At 49.6% G+C, this 20,791-nt stretch overlaps 2 protein-coding genes across 2 annotated transcripts; one reads left to right on the top strand and one right to left on the bottom strand.

Annotated features, from left to right (window-relative positions):
• Nucleotides 1-1,530: 1,530 nt before the first annotated feature.
• Nucleotides 1,531-11,469, top strand: POU2AF3 (POU class 2 homeobox associating factor 3; the record flags this gene model as incomplete). The annotated part of the gene is made up of 7 exons (XM_084274914.1): nucleotides 1,531-1,635; nucleotides 3,388-3,445; nucleotides 4,733-4,959; nucleotides 5,448-5,762; nucleotides 7,631-7,701; nucleotides 10,914-10,991; nucleotides 11,418-11,469. The coding sequence occupies 7 exons, from the start codon at nucleotides 1,531-1,533 to the stop codon at nucleotides 11,467-11,469; spliced, it is 906 nt and encodes a 301-aa protein (XP_084131040.1).
• Nucleotides 11,470-11,563: 94 nt separating this feature from the next.
• NFKBID (NFKB inhibitor delta) lies at nucleotides 11,564-19,811 on the bottom strand (the record flags this gene model as incomplete). The annotated part of the gene is given in 8 exon segments (XM_084274912.1): nucleotides 11,564-11,635; nucleotides 12,391-12,555; nucleotides 15,874-15,990; nucleotides 16,327-16,496; nucleotides 16,897-16,948; nucleotides 18,891-19,037; nucleotides 19,637-19,753; nucleotides 19,755-19,811. Coding segments are annotated over 8 exon segments (897 nt in total).
• Between the last annotated feature and the right edge of the window lie 980 nt (nucleotides 19,812-20,791).

Here is a 20,791-nt window from a genome sequence, read left to right as displayed (position 1 = left end):
CCACTCCGTCGCCAGACCAGCATCCCACCATCACCGCCCCGCTCCCCCAGCCCCAGCCCCAGGTTCATCAGTCGGCCCCTTCCTTCCAGCCCCTCTCTCCGTGCTTCAGCTGCACGCAGCCCACCCTGGGGGCTCGGGCGCCGGCAAAGCAGGAACCACGGCGCACAATGCGGGGGTGGAGCCTGCCTGACAGCCAGCCCCTGGGTTACAGATGCTTCCATACCTCACCTGCTAATTTCAGTTGCCCGTAGCGAAGCCCCTAGCCCTATCCATCTGCCTGCGCTAAGAGGCTGTATGCAGCATGAACCCAAACTTGCAGAAAGCGGTTGCTAGCTCAGAGCCCTCCCTGTCTATAGGGCAGCCAGGTAACGGGGTGTTCTCGTTAAATTCTACCCTTCCCTCCCCTCGTTTTCCCCATCTTCAGTTTGTTGAATAGAAACAAAACCAACCCATGAAAGCAATAATCCCCAGCGCGGCTCAGCACAGCCGGCTCAGCCAGCCACCCTTCCCCAGGGACCCGTGTGCCTGTTCCAGCATGTCCTCAACCAGAGCACCAAGGGGGCAGCAGGAGGGCTGGGGTTGGGCAGAGCGGAGGGTGAAGATGCTCTGCAGCCCTCAGCAACAGGATAAGATTATAGAACAGTGCTTACAGCAAGGGATTTCTTAGGTATGTGGCTGGAACTCACAAATCCAGCACTATCTTCTTACTCCATGCCCCAGCAATAGGACAGGGAGCATGCAACTGCAGGAGAAGGCACTAGTGTCTGTAGGATCTGTTACCAGGGGGAAATAACAGCAGAAAGTTAGGAGAGAGACAGAACTGCCTGCCAGGGGCTTCAAGGATTTCAGCGTAAGCTCAGCAAGTGAAAGTGGCTTTTCAGACTAGGTAAATTGTGTGCCATTTCCTGTATTAAAAATCCCTCATCAGGCAGTGACTGATGATTGCTGGATGGTTTTGGCTGGGTTAAAGACAGCCTAAAGGCTTGTTTGAAACAAACTGGAGTTGTACAGAAGGAGCAACATAAAGCGATAATGGATAAAGGGTAGACTTTGCTGGAAGCGATTAGTGAAAGCAGTAATTTTATGTGTGTTTTGGTCAGCCCTCCTAATAACTGCCCACGTTTTTCTGTTGTTGTGTCCCCGGACTTTATCTGCCAGATGAAGTGCTTCCCACTTTTATTTTCAGGTCCTAGGAGTGGCAAATATGATAGGAATAAATTCAGCAGTAGCACCAGATGGAGCTTGGTATTAGGACACCTGGGGAGGGGAGGGGGGAAGGAGATAGTAGAGAATAAAACACCTATGACCGCTAAATCAACAGCAGCAGCTTTTTTTGTCAATGTCTCCTTGTCACAAGCTTGAATAGCAGGTACTAAAGAGGGTTATAAACTGTGATTACAAGTGGCTTAACAGTGCTCTGTTAGTCATCCGTTAAGTCTACATAGGCTCTGTGTAGAGCAAGCCCAAAACCATGCTGGATTTGCAATATGTTCGGAAAGCCTTCTGGTTTTGTAAAGAGTTTTTCCACAAATGCTTTCAGGAAAGCCCAAGGTGTACCAAGGTGTTAGAGTAAAGATCACAGTCAAGGAGTTACTGCAGCAGAGGAGAGCACAACAAGCAGAAACTGGGGCAGCGGTAAGTAAAAGTCTTTTGGGGTCTGCTTTGTGTCTCCTTTCTTCACCCTTTTGCCAAGGCTGTAATCCAAGGCTGGGCCAAAGAGACTGCCACAGCCTGGAGGCTTCCTCTTGTCCAGTTAGGTCAGGCAGAAAAGGAAAGCACCAGAGGTACACTGCTTCCAGCAGCTCCCAGGCAGTGGAAAGGGGTTGGGAACTTGGGACTTGGTGACAGCCCAAGATTTGGCTAGTGGGAAGGAAAAAAGCAAGGCATGGGCAACGACTCCTTAAGCAGGCAGGGCTCCATCCTGCTCCACTCAGGCTCCTTAGCACAACATGAATCACAGAATCACAAGAGCTTTGAGATCACCGAGTCCAACCATTCCTGTCCTGTACACACACACACACACACACTCTCTCTCTCTTCCCCTCCCAGTCTTTGTAGGAGTCCTCTAGCTCCAGCCACTCTAGGGATTTGCATAAAGAGGTTGGTAAATCATTACTTCTTCCTGGTTCATGACATTAGAGCTTTGGATGGTGTTCAGATTTCTTCTCCCACCTCCCATGTGTGGTTGCAGCTGATTGCACAAAAGGCTGCTCAGCCAGCAAGTCGCAGGCAGAGAGGGCTGTGTGAGCAGCACACAGAACTGCTGGGCTTTGGAAATGCTGGGTCCCTCCTCCCTTCCAGCCCTTACAGAGCAGCCTCTTCAGCGCAGCTAGCGTCGCAGGGCCGTGTGGAACCAGCTCTCATTTCCCACAGCAACATTCCACAGTGCTTGCTTTGCTTTGGCAGTGCAGGGGTTGCCTTTGTGTGTGCAGAGGGACGTGTTGCCTTGGAGAGGCCCCTGAGGTTCGGGCTGGCAGAAAAAGCTGAGAAACGCCAAACCTGAAAACTTCTGCTGCTGGCAGTACGGCTGCCCCCCTGTTACGTATCTGCCACCAAAGGGAAGGAGGGAGGTCCTACAGGCACTCTCAGAATAGCCACTATTTCACGCATTAAATGCACAGGCACATGCCAAGAATTTGTTCCAATGGAAATGAGGCACTAAATAGCACTGTGAATAAAGGAGATGAAGTCTCTGTGAATTAAACTGAGGAACCCTCCCAGTATTTGGACTTGCAGAGTAAAATCCTGGTCCCAGATAACGAGCATCAGAACTCCTGTTACTTTTCAGGTGGATCTCCCCTCTGGCAGGTCAGGTTCCTAGATCAGATTGATCTGTCCGCTTCAGCTTCCAGCATTCCTCAGAAAATGAGGCTGTCCCTTTTCAGAGCTGCCTTATTGTGGGGAGCGATGTCAGAGCTGCTTCTCAAGTGACACCAACAGCAAGCACAGTAAGCCAGCCACCAGCACACCTCCAGTTGCAGTTATTGCTCCCATTTGCTAATTACTTATTATCAATCGTATTTATCCAATGATGTATTCCTTGTGATGTCCCCACTGTGGAATTCACAGCCCTCGAAATTAAGACGTTTCCAAGACAGCCACATCTCTGCTGAGTTAAGAGTAACGAGGCAGCAGGAAGAGCACACTAGCAAGGCTCTGCACCAGGGGGTTCACACCAGGTTGGTGTTGTGCTCCTCCAGCGCTGTTACAGACCCAGGGAAGAATCTTGTTATGCATATTAACCTTGTTCTGTCAATGCTGGGGGAGTCTTCCATGTCATCTGTGTAAACAGGCTGAAGCGAAATCCTGACTTACCTCAGCATGCAGAAGAATGCTGCCCTGTGTTACGGTATCGACAATTCCTTTTCTTCCCTTCTCTCTGGTCAGGTTTCTTGGGGCAGCAGCAGCATCCAGTTTTCAGAGTCTGTGTCTCCTCCTCACCCAGGTTGGTACAAAGTCCATTCGCATGTCCCTTCCCATCCCCTTCCCAATTTTTCCCACAGCCCAGAGTCTTTCCAGCCCTTGGTCGAGGCAGGCACTGCCAGATAACAGGCAATGCAGCCAATCAGCACCTGAAAGGAGCCCATGAAATGCAGATGAGGATGCCGTGAAGCCAGCAGAGTGCACATTACCCTGCTCAGGAGCAGGCTCACAGCTCTCATTTGTGCAGTTTATTTTTCCCACAGCATGGAGTGAGGTCCCCTCCAGGGAGGGATGCTCATCCCCATGGGAATAACACTGCTGGCATCACCTTCTCTAGGCTGCAGCCTGTGGGTCCCATTGGAGCCAGAGGGTCAGATCCCCCTGGAGCTTTTGCCAAGCTCCAGCAGAGCTGGCTGTTCTCACACTCCTGGCAGCATCTGTAGCAGGGAAAGGAGGGTCAGGTTTTTTCCTCCTGTGTGTGAATATCCAAGGAAGGGGGAAAGGGGTGGGTGGAATTGCACTTTAGGCTCACAGACCCTTCAATTATTCTACAACCAAAGCAGAGAGACCTAAAAAGGTTGGGCAGGTGTGAATATATACATTGTATGGATGAGGAAATGATTAAACCATCAATATTTGGGAATCAATTTGCTTATGTTAATACAGAAATATGAGACATACCAAAGCTTTTTCAGGCTGTAAAGTCTCCATCTGTTTATGTATTTTGGGTGCTTCTCACTTCCTCCACCCAGCTAAAACTCTGCTACCTTGAACCTGCAAGCAGTGATGACTGTCTGCTGTCTGTTTGGAGGATAACAGAGACAAATTGTTCTAGTGTTATCCCCTTCATCCTCCAGATGTGGCTTCCCTGCATCTGGAGACTGGGTGATGCAAAGGCACGACCCAGCTGCCGAGCTGTGAAGTGTAAATCACTGCACAGCAAATTCTGGGTCTGTAAACAGCCGACATTTGAAGGGAGGTCAGAGGGACAGGAGTCAGAGGGAGTTTCCAGCTGGATCCCTGCCAGAAACAGCTGGAGCCAGAAGAGTTTTCAGCAGTATTTGAAGAGCTTTAGATCTTTCCAAGGGAACTAAAGTTCCCATGTTATTGGTGTGGTACTGTGCATCTTCTTCCTCGTGTCTGTTTCCCTGGAAAAATCATCCTGCACTCAAAGGAACGTTTTCCTTCTCTAAATCCATAGGGAAATGAACATAACAAGAGGACTGAAACCTGACCTAGGGAAACACCTGCCCTTTGTGAGGACAAATACTGAATAATCTGCTACTGTCTGGTTTCCCTTCTCTCCCAGCACCTTTTGACACAGAACCCATCTCTTCCATTCCCAACTACTGCCCACCGTGGCAGTTCTCAAACCGCCTCTCCTGTGAAGAAAGCCCGAGCTATTTGGAGCAGCTGGTGGATTCCTGTCTTCAGGCAGATGCGCCCTTAGACCCAGCCTTCAGTGCCTTCCAGACACCCTCACACTACACCTCGGATACCTTCCAGCCGGTCCCGCTCTGCTTTAACCAGGACCTGGTAAGCTCTGTGTCCCAGGGGAGCAGCCACAGGCGTGCTCAGAGGGAAGACAGGGAAGGGAATCACAAGCTGACTGGGAGATGTGACTGCTTTTCGGGCCGTGGGGTACAGCCCCAGCAGCGCAGGCTGCGTGTGTGGACTTGGGCGTGGTGTCCCGTTGGGAGCAGAGGACAGGGAGGCCCAGCCAAACCTGGGGAGAGGCTGCAGGACAGGGAATATCCCTTCTACAGATCCCATAGGCTGTCTGCAAAGAATCGCCTGGTTCCTGCTGGCAGTTGTCTAGCTGGCACAGAAGTTCCCTGTTAACACCAATGTCACAGCAGCTGCCTCCAGGGTTTAGGCTTCCAAGGGCCCAACCACCTCCCTGGGTAGCCAGACCCTCCGGAGAGAGGCGACGAACAGCATGGGAGTTCTGGCTGCTGTTTCCCCAAATGACAGCCTGAAATGTCCTGTTGTTTTGTTGTTTTATTTCCCCTCTCAAACTCCAGGCTGCCGGATCCCCCAGTTCAGCTGATCTGTCCAGCCCGTTGACCTATAGCTGCTCTCCTCCTCAGCTGTCTCCTTTAACTCCGCTGACCCACAGCCCACCCTCTGCTCCGGACACCAGGACCTACGGCTACCCTGCCGAGGAGTGGTCCTGCCACACCCCCTCCCCATACGGCACCTCTACCTGCTGCTGCACAGCCTGTGCCTCCCAGCATGTGGACAACAGGGTCCCGCAGTACTTCTGCCCCAGCACAGACTGCATGGACTACCTGCCGCCCATGGGCATGGCTGACGACCTCTTCAGAAGGATAGGAAACGTGACGTCTGCTAGAGCTGCTGGCGACTGTGGTTTTACACATCCACTGTACCCAAATCAGATTAATTGCCCATGAACTATGCAAAGTTGCACTGCCTAACACACTCCAGTTTATTCTTCACTACTCACAGCTTTCTATGTGATGCTGTCACTACATTAGTCCTCCTGTCTTGTACGGTCAGGGGTGTTTTGTTGTTGTGGTGGTGGTGGTTTGGGGGTTGTTTTTTCCTGTTTGTTGTTGTTTTTTTTAAAGGAATCCTAAGCTGCCTTACTAACCACGTGTCATTAGGCCAGCTCTTTTTGATACAAATAAATAGTTTGGTACACATGCTGAAGCCTGTTTGTTCTTTGTGTGCTAAATGTCCAAGGACCCCTAGCCCTGTTCTCGCAGAGGTGAGGCAGAGAGACCCTCAGCAACCTACTCAGCAGGATGAAGGGTCTCACTTACCCTTTCCATCAGATAAAATCCTCTATCTCAGTGTCCACCACACTCCCCAGAGAGAAGCTGTGTGGCATCCCGCTCCGAGACATCCCTGCAGCTCCTTGGCCACTGCTGCTGCTCAGGCTGCCTCGCTAGGGGTTCTTACAGGAAAGGAAAGCCCCTGTTTTCCATGCAAGCTCGGGGTTAAGCCCAGAGCCAGAAAGGCCCCTCAGGCTTGTGCAGAGGTTAGATCCAGTGCCAAACTTCTTTGGCTGCTACTCAACACCTGCTTCCCCATGAAGGCAGAGTTTCAGAGCGAGCCTGATGTAGTTTGGCAGCCCTTTGTAGAGTTTGCTCTGTTGATGGCAGGTTTTCTGTGTCTTTCAGCATAATCAGCTGAAAAGGAGCTAAATGATTTTATGTTTTTTTAAGTAGAAAATGGGAAGGTTACCATACCTGAGGATTCCCTGTTTCTTGCACAGACCCAGACCTTTCTGAGACTCTCTCTCACCTACTCACTTGGTGAGGCAGATTGCCAGGCCATCAGTTTCTCAGCTGAGCACCCAAGTCTGGAAAGAAAGCAGCACCTCTCCATATCAAATCCAACACAAATGCAAAAAACTAACTGCACCTGTGAAGAAAAGGAAAGGGTTTAACTAGCTGTATGCTCACCTTGTCCTCCAGACACTTCTACACTTAACTGATAATCTTCTCTCTCCCAGAGCCAGCCCATATGGTGAGGGATGCAAGAGACACATGCATCTGGCTGGCAAACAGGGAGGTTTTCTTCATTCCACCAAAAAATCCAACCAATGTTTCCTCATCCTGTGAAATGTATGAAGAACTAAGAGTAACATTTGTTCAGTGAGACCTGCTGAAAATGCTGTTATTCCCACGTCCAGCTGAGGTCCCTAGATGGAACATTTTGTTTTTGCCATGCTACACAAGAAGGTGACATAAAGATAACTCTACCTTTCCAACACCCAGTTCCTTTACTCTTTTTTCCCCAAAAACTTGCTTTAAAATACTTTGACACCTTTAAATAATATCCTCCCCTCTCCCCTGCTAGTACCTGACTAATCTTAGAGCTGGCCCAAGCGACGAATGCGTTTGGTGCCAGAAAGCCAACAGGAGTTATCAGCTCCAGTTATCTTTGCTGCAGATAAAGGTGTGATTAACCCCGTGCAGAAACACTCTATAGGTGTCATTTCAGTAGCGTTGGCAGGCACTTCATCCCCTGGGTGTTATCTCAGGATGCTGGAGGGTTACACTTCTACTGAATCCGCAGCTTGCTCAGTGCCAGCTACTCACTCCTGCCTTCTGCTTGAGGACTGGGCATATCTTTATATATGGGGCCCCTTATCAGCAACATGAAAGAACCACACGAAGGCTGAGGCAAGATATTTGAGTCTTCTAGCGGAAGCAGGGTGACCACATCCTCCCCGCAGGTTGGCAACGTCGGCCTGGGCTTAACAGAGCCGATACGAGGCGTTCTCACACAGCAAAGGGAAAAGGGCAGGTAAGCACTCATTAAGGAGAGCGCTCCCATTAGCACATCTTGCAGCAGGGTTTACAGTATCCCAGCCTACACACCAGCGCTGGCGAGGAAGTCAAATAAAGCCTTACAGCCTAACGAGGTCTGGCCAACCTCCGCGCCAGGCGGGTACCTGAATGTGGCCTGTTATCAGCAGACTGCAGCTCTATCAGCGTGTTGTGGCACAGGCTTGTGCAGATATCAGCGGTTACGCTGCTCCTCTGGAGAGGATCGCTCCCTGCAAGGGCTGTGGCGTGCGACAGAGAGGTGGTGCCCATCATTGAACTGGCGGCTGCTGTTTAGGCACAGCCCCTTAGGGATAGCAGTGTGAGCCATTCCCACATCCACCCTACGCCCCATTCTTATTCCTGCTCCGTGGACATTGCCTGACCCAGGCAAAAAGCAAAGTACTCCTCTGGTGTGGGAAGCTGTCTGCTGGAGGGCTGGTCCAGTCTGTCCACTGAGCTTCCAGGGCTCACAGTGGCCGAGCTCCTGAGATGGGATCATGCAGTGAGTTCCTACAGACAGCAGGTATTCAACAGCCATTGGCCTCTTGCTGCGTGGCACCAGCTGCTCTGGAACTGTCAACTGCTCTGCTGGGACAAAGCCAAATGTTTCTATACACCAGGGTCTCTGGCTTCTAACAGTCTCTGTTAAGTAAGTAGCACTGCCCTCCCTTGCAGCCTCTTCCTATTTCTTTACTGCTCCTTCACCGGTTATTTTGCAATCCCCTGGAAACACGGTTTGGACACTGCTCCCCAGCTCCATCTCAGTGGAGTCCAGGTGACATACCCAGTGCAAGTAGAAGCTTGCTGACTGTTGACACAATGAAGCCTTGTTGACACAAGAAAGGAAAAGAAACATCAGGAGGACAACTATTCAAAGGCTGAGTCTGCATTCTGTGGCTATGAGGAATACATTCATTCCCACCTTTATTGTCCCCCCCAACAAAAAAACTCCAACAAAGGGGGGGGGTGTGTTAAAGGAAAGCAGCTTTGGGCTGTATCTCCAACAGAGCTGGCACAGCACTGCTGAAACGCTGGCATTTCATCAGCCCCTGCCAGGTGAAGTGCTGCCAACCTACAGAAATAGGTGTTTACACAAAAGCGAGGAGCACGCCAGCCCTACAAAAGCCATGAATAACTCCAGAAGTGACCCACAGTTATGGAGAAAATAAAAAGGTTCTTATTGTCAGGTTCTCTATACATCGCACGCGGATTTGGATCAAAACGTTTCTCTCGCCAGCCGCCGGGTGCCTTTTCCATGGTGCCACTTCAGAGCATTTATTTGGTGATAAAAAGCCTTTGTTATTAGCAACTTATCCAAAACCACAGGTAGGAAGAGATAAACTGTGCAAATAGAGGGGTATCGCACACGCCAGGACTGCTAAGGTCATAAAAGGCACATTTCCCCTGAAACAGTCATAAAGAATTGAGGGGTTAATTGGGAACTAAGATACAGCTCAAATCAATTCAATTCACCACAGCACAGAAGGTTTAACACTCAGGAAACCTTTGAGCCATACAAGGGATTTTCTGGATACACAGGGCACAGGCCAGGCACCGGCTGGCTTGACCGGGGAAGGGGAAGGTGCTTGAGGTGACTGGGGAAGCAGCAGCTTCCAACTGTCTCGTGGATCTGGTCCAAAGACCATATGAGCAGCGTGTGGACTCTGGCTGGCTTCAGGCCAGGCCTGTAACAGATGTGCGTTGGGAAGCTGAACACAGATGTGCCCACGCAGAGAACAAATCCTTCCCGGGTCGGTCGTGGCATCTTCCCTCTGCAAATCTCATCTCTCAGCTCTGAGCAGTGCAGGCTGCTGGGGTGATGCTCTGATTGAAGCCACATCCATTCCTCCCCTGACTGGTATCTTCCCTGATATTCAGGACACGGTGATGTTTACAGACCACAAGTCACTGATGGCATTGCTCTGTATTACACACCCAGCAGCAGGCAGATGAACCAAGAAAGAGATAAACCACTCTAGAAACCAGCTCATGTATTTTTTTTTCCCACCTGCTGCCAAAGGACTTCCACCATTCCAACATTCCTGGGTGGCCAAAAGCTTTTCATCTCTTCCCTAGTGCTGGCTGCAGCTTTGCAGTTCTGCTGCTAGCAAATTCAAGAACGGGGTATTTTATTGACCATTTTGTCTTGCCACACAGGCACTGACCCACCCATGCAGTTATCACTCAGTTCAGGGCTTGTTCTAACATCCCTTCGAAGTATGGAAGCACATGCTTTGGCTGGCCTGTGCCCAGATACATGCAAATTTATGCAAACACATGCAAATTCACATCTGCTTTTTTTTTTGGTCAGCGGATGTTGGCAGGTTTGTAGGTACAAGTAGTGAGAAGCAACAGCAAACCAGCAGAGAGGAGGGCTGAGAAAGCTGAGAAGAGCTCTGCATTTCTTAAGAGCTTTTGTTCAAGTCTAGTAAACAGTTGTTTAAACAGCCCAGGCCTGTGAGAGTGACAAGTGCTTTAGAAAAACCTCATGCTGTCGTTTGGTGATCAAGGAAGTTACTGCAGTGATTTAAGGCAACTGCCCTTCATCTTATTGTTCAGTCCTGTTTGTTAGAAGGAAATAACTTGTTCAACATTGGGAAATCAGTGGATTGTAACTCAGAATGTGTGCTGAAGATGAGACACCTATGAAAGGGCTGTCAAAACAGGGCTTCCACTCCCTTTGGGCATCTTCCTTCAATCCTACTGACCTGGCAGAGTCACTGTTGCCAGCTGATTGCACAGCAATTCACAAATCATTTCACAGAAAGAGTAAGAAGAATCTATTAAAACGTCCCCTTGGGTAAGAATGGGGATGGGAAAGCACTTACCCTGTCACACACTGACCCTGCTGCGTACAGCCCCACGGGGCTCTCAGGTTTTCTACCCTGCCCGTGCCGAAAAGCTGGTGAAGACCCAAAGGAAGCCTTTGTCTGCTATGCAGCTCAAGTGAGGCTTCAGCTCCTCACTCTGAGGTGCTTCCAGAGCTATTCTTTGACACCAAAGCTGGACACTTGGATTGGACCAGATGTCTCCAGGAGGAATCCCTTGGCTGGAAGCACTCAGGAGCCGTGTGGACCTGCAGTGCTGAGAACTTGCCCCGTGTACTTCCTCTGACAAGCATCCGTTTCCCTTTCTTGGGTTGGGTGGGAGACTCTGGCAAGCGACAGCTGCTTCAGCTTTCTTCCACAGAGGGCCAGGAGACGGGATAGCAGCAGCTCGCAGGAGCCCTTGCTCGGAGCTCCTGAGTTTGGATGTCCATTCATTCCGGTAAAATACAGCCAGGGATGACTCCTCAGGCTGCCCTGACCTCTGCCATGCAGTCTTCTCCCTCCCCTCAGGTTCCTGCATTCCCAGACCAGCAGGAACAATGGAGGCACACAACAGAGGCTTCAGCATTTCAACAAGTACCTCTGTGCAAGACTTAGTAAGAGGCACAGTTCAAGCCTGTCTTAGAGCAGTATTTCTCAACCTTTTATAGCCAAAATACCATCTTGAGTCTGTCCCCACCACGGGTTTCAGCTGCCACCAAATCAAAGGTTGGCTGTGCCTCAAACATTGGCTTATTTACCTAGCAGCCATTTGCTCTGCTTGCCTCTCTGCTTGCAGGCAATGCTTGAGGTTTATTAGCATTCATTGTTAACAAAATTAATAAGTCTTCACCCACTGGAAAGCTCATCTTCTGGTATCTTACAGGCTACATATGGGCCACGGGTGGAGCAACACTTGTCACCTCAACCTGATCTAAAGACTCAAAGAGCAGGGACGTATTGATTCACCATCCTCACAGTTTCTGGAAGAGGCAAGCTGAAGTTAAAGCCACGCCAGGACTCGCAGGCAGCCTAGGATCTGGCATTTCCACGACAGGAAATGAAGGCAGATGCAACTTTCCCTTTCTTCAGCAGATGCCTAACCTGCCAAAAAACGTAGAAGCTCCTAATGTACCATCTGAAACTGCATCCAGATGCTGCAATACCCACACACAGCACCCCCTGTACACATGTGTAACTAGATACACACACACACACACATCAGAGACTACAGCGAGCTCCAAGAGCCTTTCCATACCTGTAGGCATGAAACCTCATCATTCTTTTCAGCTTTGTTGCCATTACAAAAGAACTGCCCATTGATACCTCCCCAGATGTGTTTGGAGTACCACATGCATTGGATGATGATAATTGCTAAATAACCTGTTACTGTGTATTCATCACTGCTGTACTTGCTGTGTGTTGTACCCCTGGAATTACAGTGGGAATCACACAAGGTGATGAAGGATGAGCACCACGATGATGGGACTAAACCTTTGACCCACAGACTGAGCATGGAGCACACCAGGTGTATCAGCAGAGAGCCCAGGATGCAGCATGCAACAACCTGATGGCACATCCTCTCACTCATACCCTGGGAGACTGTTAGGACAAATGGAGCCCGAAATCATGGGCTAAATGAACTCACCAAGTATTTGAGGTACCAAATACTCCAGATGCCTGCTTTGTGCTCCTCCAGTACAGAGCTCTTGGAGCAGGGAGCCCCCAAGCCCATCGCACTGACACGTACCGAGCCGAACCTGTGACATCTGGCTTGTTGTCACTGTTTCCCTGGTGAGGACAGGCAGCTGGGGTGTGTGCAGACACGTTAGGAAGCAGCAGCAGTGCAGATAACATACCTGATCCCCAGCTTTTCCAGGAGGAGCCATGTGAATGGGCTGATCGTTGTCTAAGTTTCGGATGCTTGGGTCTGCCCCGTGGTCAAGGAGCAGCTGGACGATTTCTTCCTGGTTCTTGTTGTGAGGCAGTGCAGCTGCCATGTGCAAAGCTGTGTTGCCATGTGCCTAATGCAGTGGAACAAAAAAATAGAAGAAAAAGATAAAATCCTCGGATAAAGCTCCTGATAAGCTGTGCCACCTGCACAGAACCATCCTAGAAACAGACTTGTGAAGCAAGAGCTGGAAAAGTCTCACTCAGTTGCTTACTGGGGGGTGAGGGAATATCCGTGTTCCATAGCTCCCATGTATGCCCAGGCAGAGGATTTATGTATTTAGATTTTCACCTCTGATAGGACACTACAAACTGGGGGACTTTGATGCTTTGGCTACAGCTAAGAAATAGTTCTGTATCAGGGACATTTCTGATCACTTTCCAAACCCCTGACAAGTTGTACCCTCGTGGAAGCAGAGACCTGACGAGTTATTTCACAGGGAGAAGGACAGACACCACGTGACATCCATATTTATACAGGAGAAACAATAGGAACTACTTCACTGGGAGACAGTGAAGCCAGTCCAAGGGACACGAAACACCTTATTCCCCTGTGTTACCCATCCTGTGGGGGCTGTGCAGTCATTGGCAATAGCAGACCCATTTGTGCTCTTTGACTGTGCAAGTTCCTCCAGGTCACCAAACTGAGGGCATTAAAGGAGATGCTGTGAAAGGTGCTGAGCTGTCCCTGTGGTCCAGCCAAGCCCAAGGTCCAGCCGCTCGTGTCCCTCAGTGAATCTGTGTGCTGAGGACCAGACAGCTGCGAGGTGGTTTGGCTCTGCAGTGGGCAAAATAAACAACACTGAGCTCAAACCTTCTCCTGGTTCCTTCCCAGAGTGCTAAAGGTGCTGCTTGGCTTTCCTTTCACGGGGCTGTCATTAAGCAGAGGCCTCAGGTGAAGGGCCCACCTACCCACATGCTGGCTCCCCAGGATGCTCACAGAAACAATGGACCTTTATGAAGCCACGGGAGGGCGCAGGGCCGAGCACCAGCAGTTTGCTGCAGGAAAGCTCTGCTGTCACCAGACCGTGTAGAAATCTGTGCCCCTGCCTAGTCAGGTATGACTGGTAACGGTTTTAAATGAGAAAAACCTAATAAGCAAATGCACAAGGCAAGGTATTTTTAGTCTACCAGAAGTCGGTTCAGGCAGCTGGGTATTTGTTTCTCTCTGAAACAGTCAAACATTCCTCATGAACTTGGGTGGTTGGGCACAAACTGTGATGTGTATCCCTATTCCAGCTGCTAAAAGGAATACCAGCGATTTTCAGGTCCTGTTTACCAGTGAGCCATAAAAGACATTGAAGCCCAAACTGAAACATCTTAACAGCTATTCTGAGACAAGGCATTTTTTACAAGCCCTGAACAAACAGATGCCTATCGATTTCATCATTCCATTCAGTGAGGGGATCGTTACAAACTCCTCTTAACTCCTTGAAATGGAAACATTTGCATTTCTTGGCTGTATCTTTGTGACAGGAGTACTTGACAGCTTCCGAATCCAGGCGTGGGGCTGAGAAAACAAGGCAGTCTGACAGGGCAGGATCTTGAAGCCTCACCTTTAACAGAGCTTTATGCAAGTCTAGAGCACCAATAGTTAGGCTCCAGGAACCCTTCAGGTGAAAAATACCTCAAAGGCCTGGATGCTTTTCTTGTGAAATCCAAAAGGAAGTGGATTTGAAACGAGACAACCACAAGAAGCAGGGGGTGAGCCATGGAGCCTGAAACATGGACCCCAGCATCCCTCTTTCCTTGTCCTCTTCATCCTTGGAAGAACTAAAAAGCCAGGATGGGTATCAGGCAACCTTGTGTTTTACACTGCCCCAGACAGCTCACCAACAAGGCTGAGGACTCCAAGTGATCCTATCAGGGCAGGAAGCTCTCACAGGATTGTGATCAAGAGACAACAGCAGACCCCTGCAGACAAGCTAGCACCTGCCTAACTGGTTGTCAAAGACACTGGAAGAATGTCATGGAAAGGCAGCATAGGGTCCTTCACTGCACAGGAAGACAGAAACTCCCTGTTATTGCCCACATATACGAAGCAAAACACGTTTGGTCCAGTCCAACAGAAATCTGTTGGGGGGAAAAGGTGAAGCTGCCTGGTGTGTTTCCCAAGTGAGCAACTGAGTTGATAGAAAACACTTGATTCCTTCCTGGTGGATACAAGAATGTGGATGCTCCAGTGAGTAAAAGCAAGGCTAAGGGACTGAAACTCTTGAAATGAAAAGCTAGTACATGGATCCTCTCAAAATGGAGCTCTGTCCTTGTCCTCCTGTCCCTTTCCTGTCAGAAGCACTCAGAATCACCCCCTTACTCCTGCTGGGATGGGGTAGCCAGGCAAGAGGCAAAGCTCTGGCTCTGGTGCAGAGCGATGTCTCAGCTAAGGCACAGGAATGTCAGGATTTCTGCTTGGGAGGACGGGTGAAGCTGATACATCTGTGAGATAGTGTCACTGCCTGGTATCTGCTCAGGGGTGAAGTATGGGGCAGCAAGGGAATGGGTGACCACAGCAGCACTGGGAAGGTTTCTAGCTTGCTTTATACAACCTAGGAAACCCTGCCCTGAGGAACCAATGGTAGCAAACCTTCAGCTCAGTAAGCAGGGCTGTGTAGAGTCTCAGGCCCCCAAAGTCAGAGGTGGTCTACTTGCCACAGTGCCTAGGCTCCTACATTCTGTCAGCAAGGATGCTGACTCCAAAGAGCAGGTTTCCTCATGCCTGGCAATGTCAGCCACTGCTTCATGTGCCTTTCTTCTGTTACTGCTCCTGGAAGCTGTCAGGTCTCAGTGGGCCCTGTCAATATTTTGATTCTCCAGGCTCAAATAGAGCCAGAAGAGTTAAACATGGCATCTAAGGCATAAAGAGTCACCATCTCCCTTAACTGAAACAGCAGCTTTGTGCTTCCTGTGGACAGCATGCTTGACAGGAGAGGTGATACATGGCTGCCCTCAACTGCTGTCTTTCAGCATTATGTTGCTGTCAAGAGCAACCCATTGCATCAGTGCAGATTTGTTTTCTCAGCCTACTGTAATAAAGTTCAAGTTCCTCCTCAAGTAACCACTTTCCTCTCCCCTGGCTATCTCCCTCTCCTGCTCTGTCAGCCTCTGCCTGCTGGAAGAGGGGCACGTGTTTCACACAGAACTCAGAGTTCAAGACTGACTGAAGTGTTTATTTACCTGAACACCCTCATCAGATTCACAAACTATTGCTCTTTTTTCCTCCAGGGAAAATGTCTATGGGAAGAGAATAACTGGTTTCTGCAGGACCCCAGAGCTCTCCTAATGCCTCTGTCTGCACACAGCCACCCACAGCAGCACAGGTCTCACACTGCTCACAGCTGCTCCTCCTCCTGGGGATGTGCACACAGGTCCTGCCCACACATGGCTGAGCTTACCTTGTTGTTGACAAAGTCCTTGGACTTGAAAGCATTCAGCTCCAAGAAGTATCTGAGCAGGGAGATGTTTCCATCTTGGACTGTGTAATGAAGAACTGTCTTGTTGCTTTTTACATCCTATTTTAAAACAGAAAACCCAAAGAAAATAAGAAACATTCTGCAGAACAACCTGAAGACACTATATAAACCCACTGGAGAAAAGTCCAGGCCAGCTCTGCAGCTAATGCAGAGGACATCCTGCCCTTCAGCAGCCCTCTTACTGCCCAGTGTTTGTTTCAGGCTGCAAGAAACTAACTCCAAAATGCAGCTACTAACTCTGCAACCCATCACTTGAAAGGGGAGCAGGCTTTCTCCTTCTGCCAGTTCCATAGTTCAAACACAGCACAAGCATCAGGCCAGGCAATGGAGAGTTCCCATACAAACAGTGGAGGGATAACTGAGCTGATCCCTTACCCTGCTGTAGATGGAGGCTCCTGTCTGCACCAGGAGGTGGATACAGGACTCCAGCTCTTCACTCTGGTGCTGAAAATCTTTCTGCTGCTCCTCCTGCAGCAATGCCTGGCAGCCCTGGTCTCGGAGCAGGGCGTTGTGGGCCAGAACAGCACAGTGGAGTGGGGTATGGCCTGGAAAACCAAGTGAGGGAGGGAGATGACAGTGGTCCCAGCAAAGCTGCTGATGTACAGAGAGGAAGTGAGGGCTGGCGGGAAAGAATATTTATTGCACATGCATTGCTAAGGCAGGAGCCCTTCTCTGGTTTCAGGGGTACCATACTGGCTGAGTAGACACTTTGTGGGACACTCTAGAGTGTACTCTGTTCCAGTTGTGCATTCAATCACCAGGGAATCAGCAGCACCACTGAATTCTATGGCATTTGAAAGCACAGCAATGACCCTCCCCCAGGCAGTTTCTGAGGCCACTCCGAGCACACAGCCAAGTCCCAGGGAGCCTCAGGCACTGAAGAACCCAATACAAACTGCTTTTTTTACTAATACCACTATAAAACATTTCTATGAAGTGTCTCACCTTCGAAATCCTTCATTTCTAAATCAAGAGGGAAACCTAGAGACAGTATAACCTGCAAGCAACAGAGAAAGGAGAAATTTTAGTTCAGCAGAATGCTGTTCAAACCCAAACCAGTCAAAAAAAATTTAGGCACCAGTAACACCAATTCACATTTATTCTGAGTTATTCTTGGCAAGGATAAATGAAAATATCTCCTTGACATGTATAGCTGAACTACTGCCTAAGAGTTTGCTGACAGGGGAAATTCTCAGACCAGATTTATTTACTTTTTCTTTCTAATGAGCAGCAGTGTGATGGGTTAAACCCACAGCTGGTTACATGGCTGCAGCAGTGGGGATGCAGAGCCTGCAAATGCCATAAAGAGTGGTCTGGAGATGAGTACTGCTTGAATTTAGAAGAGGAAACATTTTAAAACTCTTGAATTTAAGAAAATGATGGATTCAGTACGATGCAGCCAGGTAGGTCCTTGCCTGTATTATTACAGACAATGTGTTTTCACTCTGGATTGAATAAAGATGTTCACATTACAGCATCTGTTCTAAGAATATTTGCAGCACAGTGACTCATCCAGACCCATGTTAAATTAGACAAGAGACAGGACAGAACCCTTCTCCTGAAGGATTACCCAGAATGGTTAGGCTTTGTGCTCCCTTTTCTAAACAATAATTAATATAACAGCTCAAACACTGACAGGCAGCCCCGAGCTGCTCGAGGATCAGAGATTAGATGTTTAATCCGTTAGAACAAATAAATAAGCAAACAAAAAAAAAACCCTGTAAAGCATTTCATGGCTTTGACCCCAGCAAGGGGTAGGGCTGTGTACATTCTCCCTCACTCTGTGGAGGGGAAAAGAAAAGCAACTCCAAGATAAACACCGAGCGGCACGGGGCACTCTGGGAGGCTTTGTTGGAATCGTCTGGATGTAAAACACTTTTCCCCACTGAATGAGACACCTGCTTTCCAGAGAACACGCCGTGTTACACATTAACTGCTGCTTATGACTGACCCAGGGCGTGGGCCAGGCAGAGCTGATGAACACTGGAAACAGACTGCCAGCACGCCAGGTAGCCCCTGCACATCCCTCATCCTCAGAGGACCCTGTGCCCTGCCCTCAGGTAAACCCAGCAGCAGCCATGAATCAAGGGAGGCATGTTTTATTAATTCCATGCTACAGCCAGTAATGAAGTGTTTAAGAGACATGTTTCACTCTGCTTCTCTCTGCTAGGTAACCCCTTCCAAAAATTCCCACAGTGCCTTTTCTAAGGTGCTAATCTGCTCTTCATCACTGCTGGAGTCTGGCCAGCACACAGCTTGAATGTAGACCCTGTGCAGCAATAGAGAAGGGAAGATCTGGTCATGTAAGTCATGAAATTCTAGTGGATCCTGGCCGTACAGGAGTGCCTGGTTTCTCTCATGCCCTGGGAAATCTCCCTCCACAGATCTTGTTTTAGCATCAAGTGGCAAATGTGCCTCAGTTTGAAGCTTGTGCCTGTGCTGGCTCTGTCTGCAGGGTCATGCCTGCCACCTCTGGCTCCATTCTGGACTAATTTGCTGCTGCTGCTGACATCAGGGAGGGGTTTCTGGGGTTCTTCCTCTCCTCACGCCCCACAGCTGCCTGCAGCCTCTGGGGAAGCCCCTCCAATGCAGGCATCAGTACAACAATCAGGGCTCAAGCCGGAGCAAGCCCACCCTGCCTGGCCTGCCACCAGCAGATTTAGGGCAACGATTGGCAGAATGAAGCTGCTTTTCCCCCCAGATTTGCTCAAGTCATTTCCCCTGTGGCAGGAGGCTGATGTTAGCTGCAAGCATGGCCCTGGATCAGGAATAGCCTGGGAAATCGATTTCTAACACCAAGGAAAAGGAGGCTCTGGTCAGCCCTCCTTGCTTACTGACATCTTGCCTTCCAGCAGTTATTTAAAGACATTGATATAAAGACATTGACGTTTTTGTGGGTTTACATTGCCAGCAGTTAATACTGTAAAAGCTTTTCCTACCTGAAGAACGCGGGCATAGCCATAGGTGGCAGCAAGATGTAAAGCTGACTGCCCCTTGTTGTCTACAGCATTGACATCTGCTCCTGCCTGGATCAAATCATAGACAATGGCTGGCTGCCTGGCAGTGACAGCCACCAGCAGAGGAGTCTGAAAAGAGCCGCAGAGCAGACAAAACGTGAGAGCCTAGAAAACAGATGCTATTGGAAAACGGGGAACAGGGAAAGGCTGAATGGCATCTAGAATCCCAAGCCAAAGACAGCTAGCTCACAGGCAGAGCCTGAATCCCATGCATTGGGACCCATAGCATCATGGGCTCGCAGGAGACAATGCTTTCCCAGTTCCTGCTGCACTCCCTCTAGCGTTCTTTGGCCCTGACTTTGATGACAACCCAAGTGCAGCACGTTTGAAACACTATTTATGTCGGATGCAGCCCTGCTAGCATAATTCTGCTGCTCATAAAACAATTCCACAGAGACTACTGCCAGCATACACCTATTTTCCCAGACCAGTGCTGTCTTAGATCACTCTATGAACTGTAGTCTGAAAAGAGAAAAACCTCATTTTCATCCTACCTAATTTTAGGACCCTCCCATGTGCACCTCTTCAAGACACACCAATGCCCAAGCCTTCCTTACAGTAACAGAGAGACAGAGCTGGATTTTCCAGGGCACCAGTCGCTCTCAGTCATGCAAAGCCCATGCCCATCCCAGACACCACTGTTTGCAGGAGAAAGTGGTCTGTATTACCTTTCCTCTGTGTTCTTTGGCATCGAGTCTCCGCAGCAGTTTCATGCGCTCCGCAGCTGCCAGTGTATACGCCCTCATACCTTTAGCTGCATAAATATGCAGAATTCTAAGACAAGTAAATAAAGACACTGATCACTGCTTTGCCACCAAGCACCCTGGGAGCAAACACTTTCATAGGGTAGCACAGCCACACTTTGGGAGGTCTTTTCCCCGCAAAACCATGCCATGAGCCCCAAAAGGCTTGAACTTGAAAGCGCCCCACGCCCATGGAAAGGGCTTCCTACCTCAAAACAACTGCAGCTTTCCAGAGCCCTCAGCACTCCTGAGCTGTCTCCTTTCCTCTGCAGCACTCTCTGAGGTGGGAATACCCTTGGGAGGTAGATAAGCCCTCCACACAGTGCCTGGTGCTGGGGCCCAGTGCACACATATCGTAGGTGTGCATCACTTGCTGGGGTGATACACTCTTGGAGGCACTGGTGGTATTTCACCAGCCAGGGTTACAAACAGCCTTTCCTAAATGGTGTGTTTGTAAACAGCTCCTTAAGCTCTACTTCTCTGTCAGAACTAGGGGTGAGAGGGAACGAGTCCTTATCTTGTGCATAAGACAGAGTTATCACAGCCCGTAGCCGTCACGGGCTTACTGGTGACCTGGCCTTTAGTGATGGGGAAAACACTTCACTGCTTCACTGTGGTTGCCTGGCTCTGTGGCTGGATCCCAAGAGAAGGACACAGAGCCACTCACCACTTCCATTCCCCCAGCTCCTATTTGCAAGGGTGCTGGGCATGCATGGGTAGCTTTGCACTTCCTCTTTGACCAGGAGAAGACCATCCTACAGGCAGCCATACCAGCCCCTGAGCTTGTTTCACTCCAGACAGCCTCATTTGATGCTTTAGGGTCAGAAGGTGGTGGGCAGGGGTCTCTTTCCTCAGGTAGATTTGCACCCCAGAGCCACACCTTGTGATTTCGGGAAGTAGAAATGCAGCTTTGGGGCCAGTCTGATTTTCAGTCAGTCAGGCTCAGCTCTAATGTGTGAAACTAGCAGAAAGCCTAACCTCTAATCTGTGGTCCTAGCCTGTGCAGCCGTTCTGGAACAAACTGATCACTAACCCAATGCTGGGTCATCCTTTTGGATAGGAAATAAAACACTCCAGGCA

Source organism: Gallinula chloropus (genome assembly GCF_964237585.1).
Source record: "Gallinula chloropus genome assembly, chromosome: 24".
In the NCBI taxonomy this organism is placed as follows: Eukaryota; Metazoa; Chordata; class Aves; order Gruiformes; family Rallidae; genus Gallinula; species Gallinula chloropus.
The sequence above is the reverse complement of the archived record's forward strand: the minus strand, read 5'-3'. Positions and strand labels throughout refer to the sequence as shown.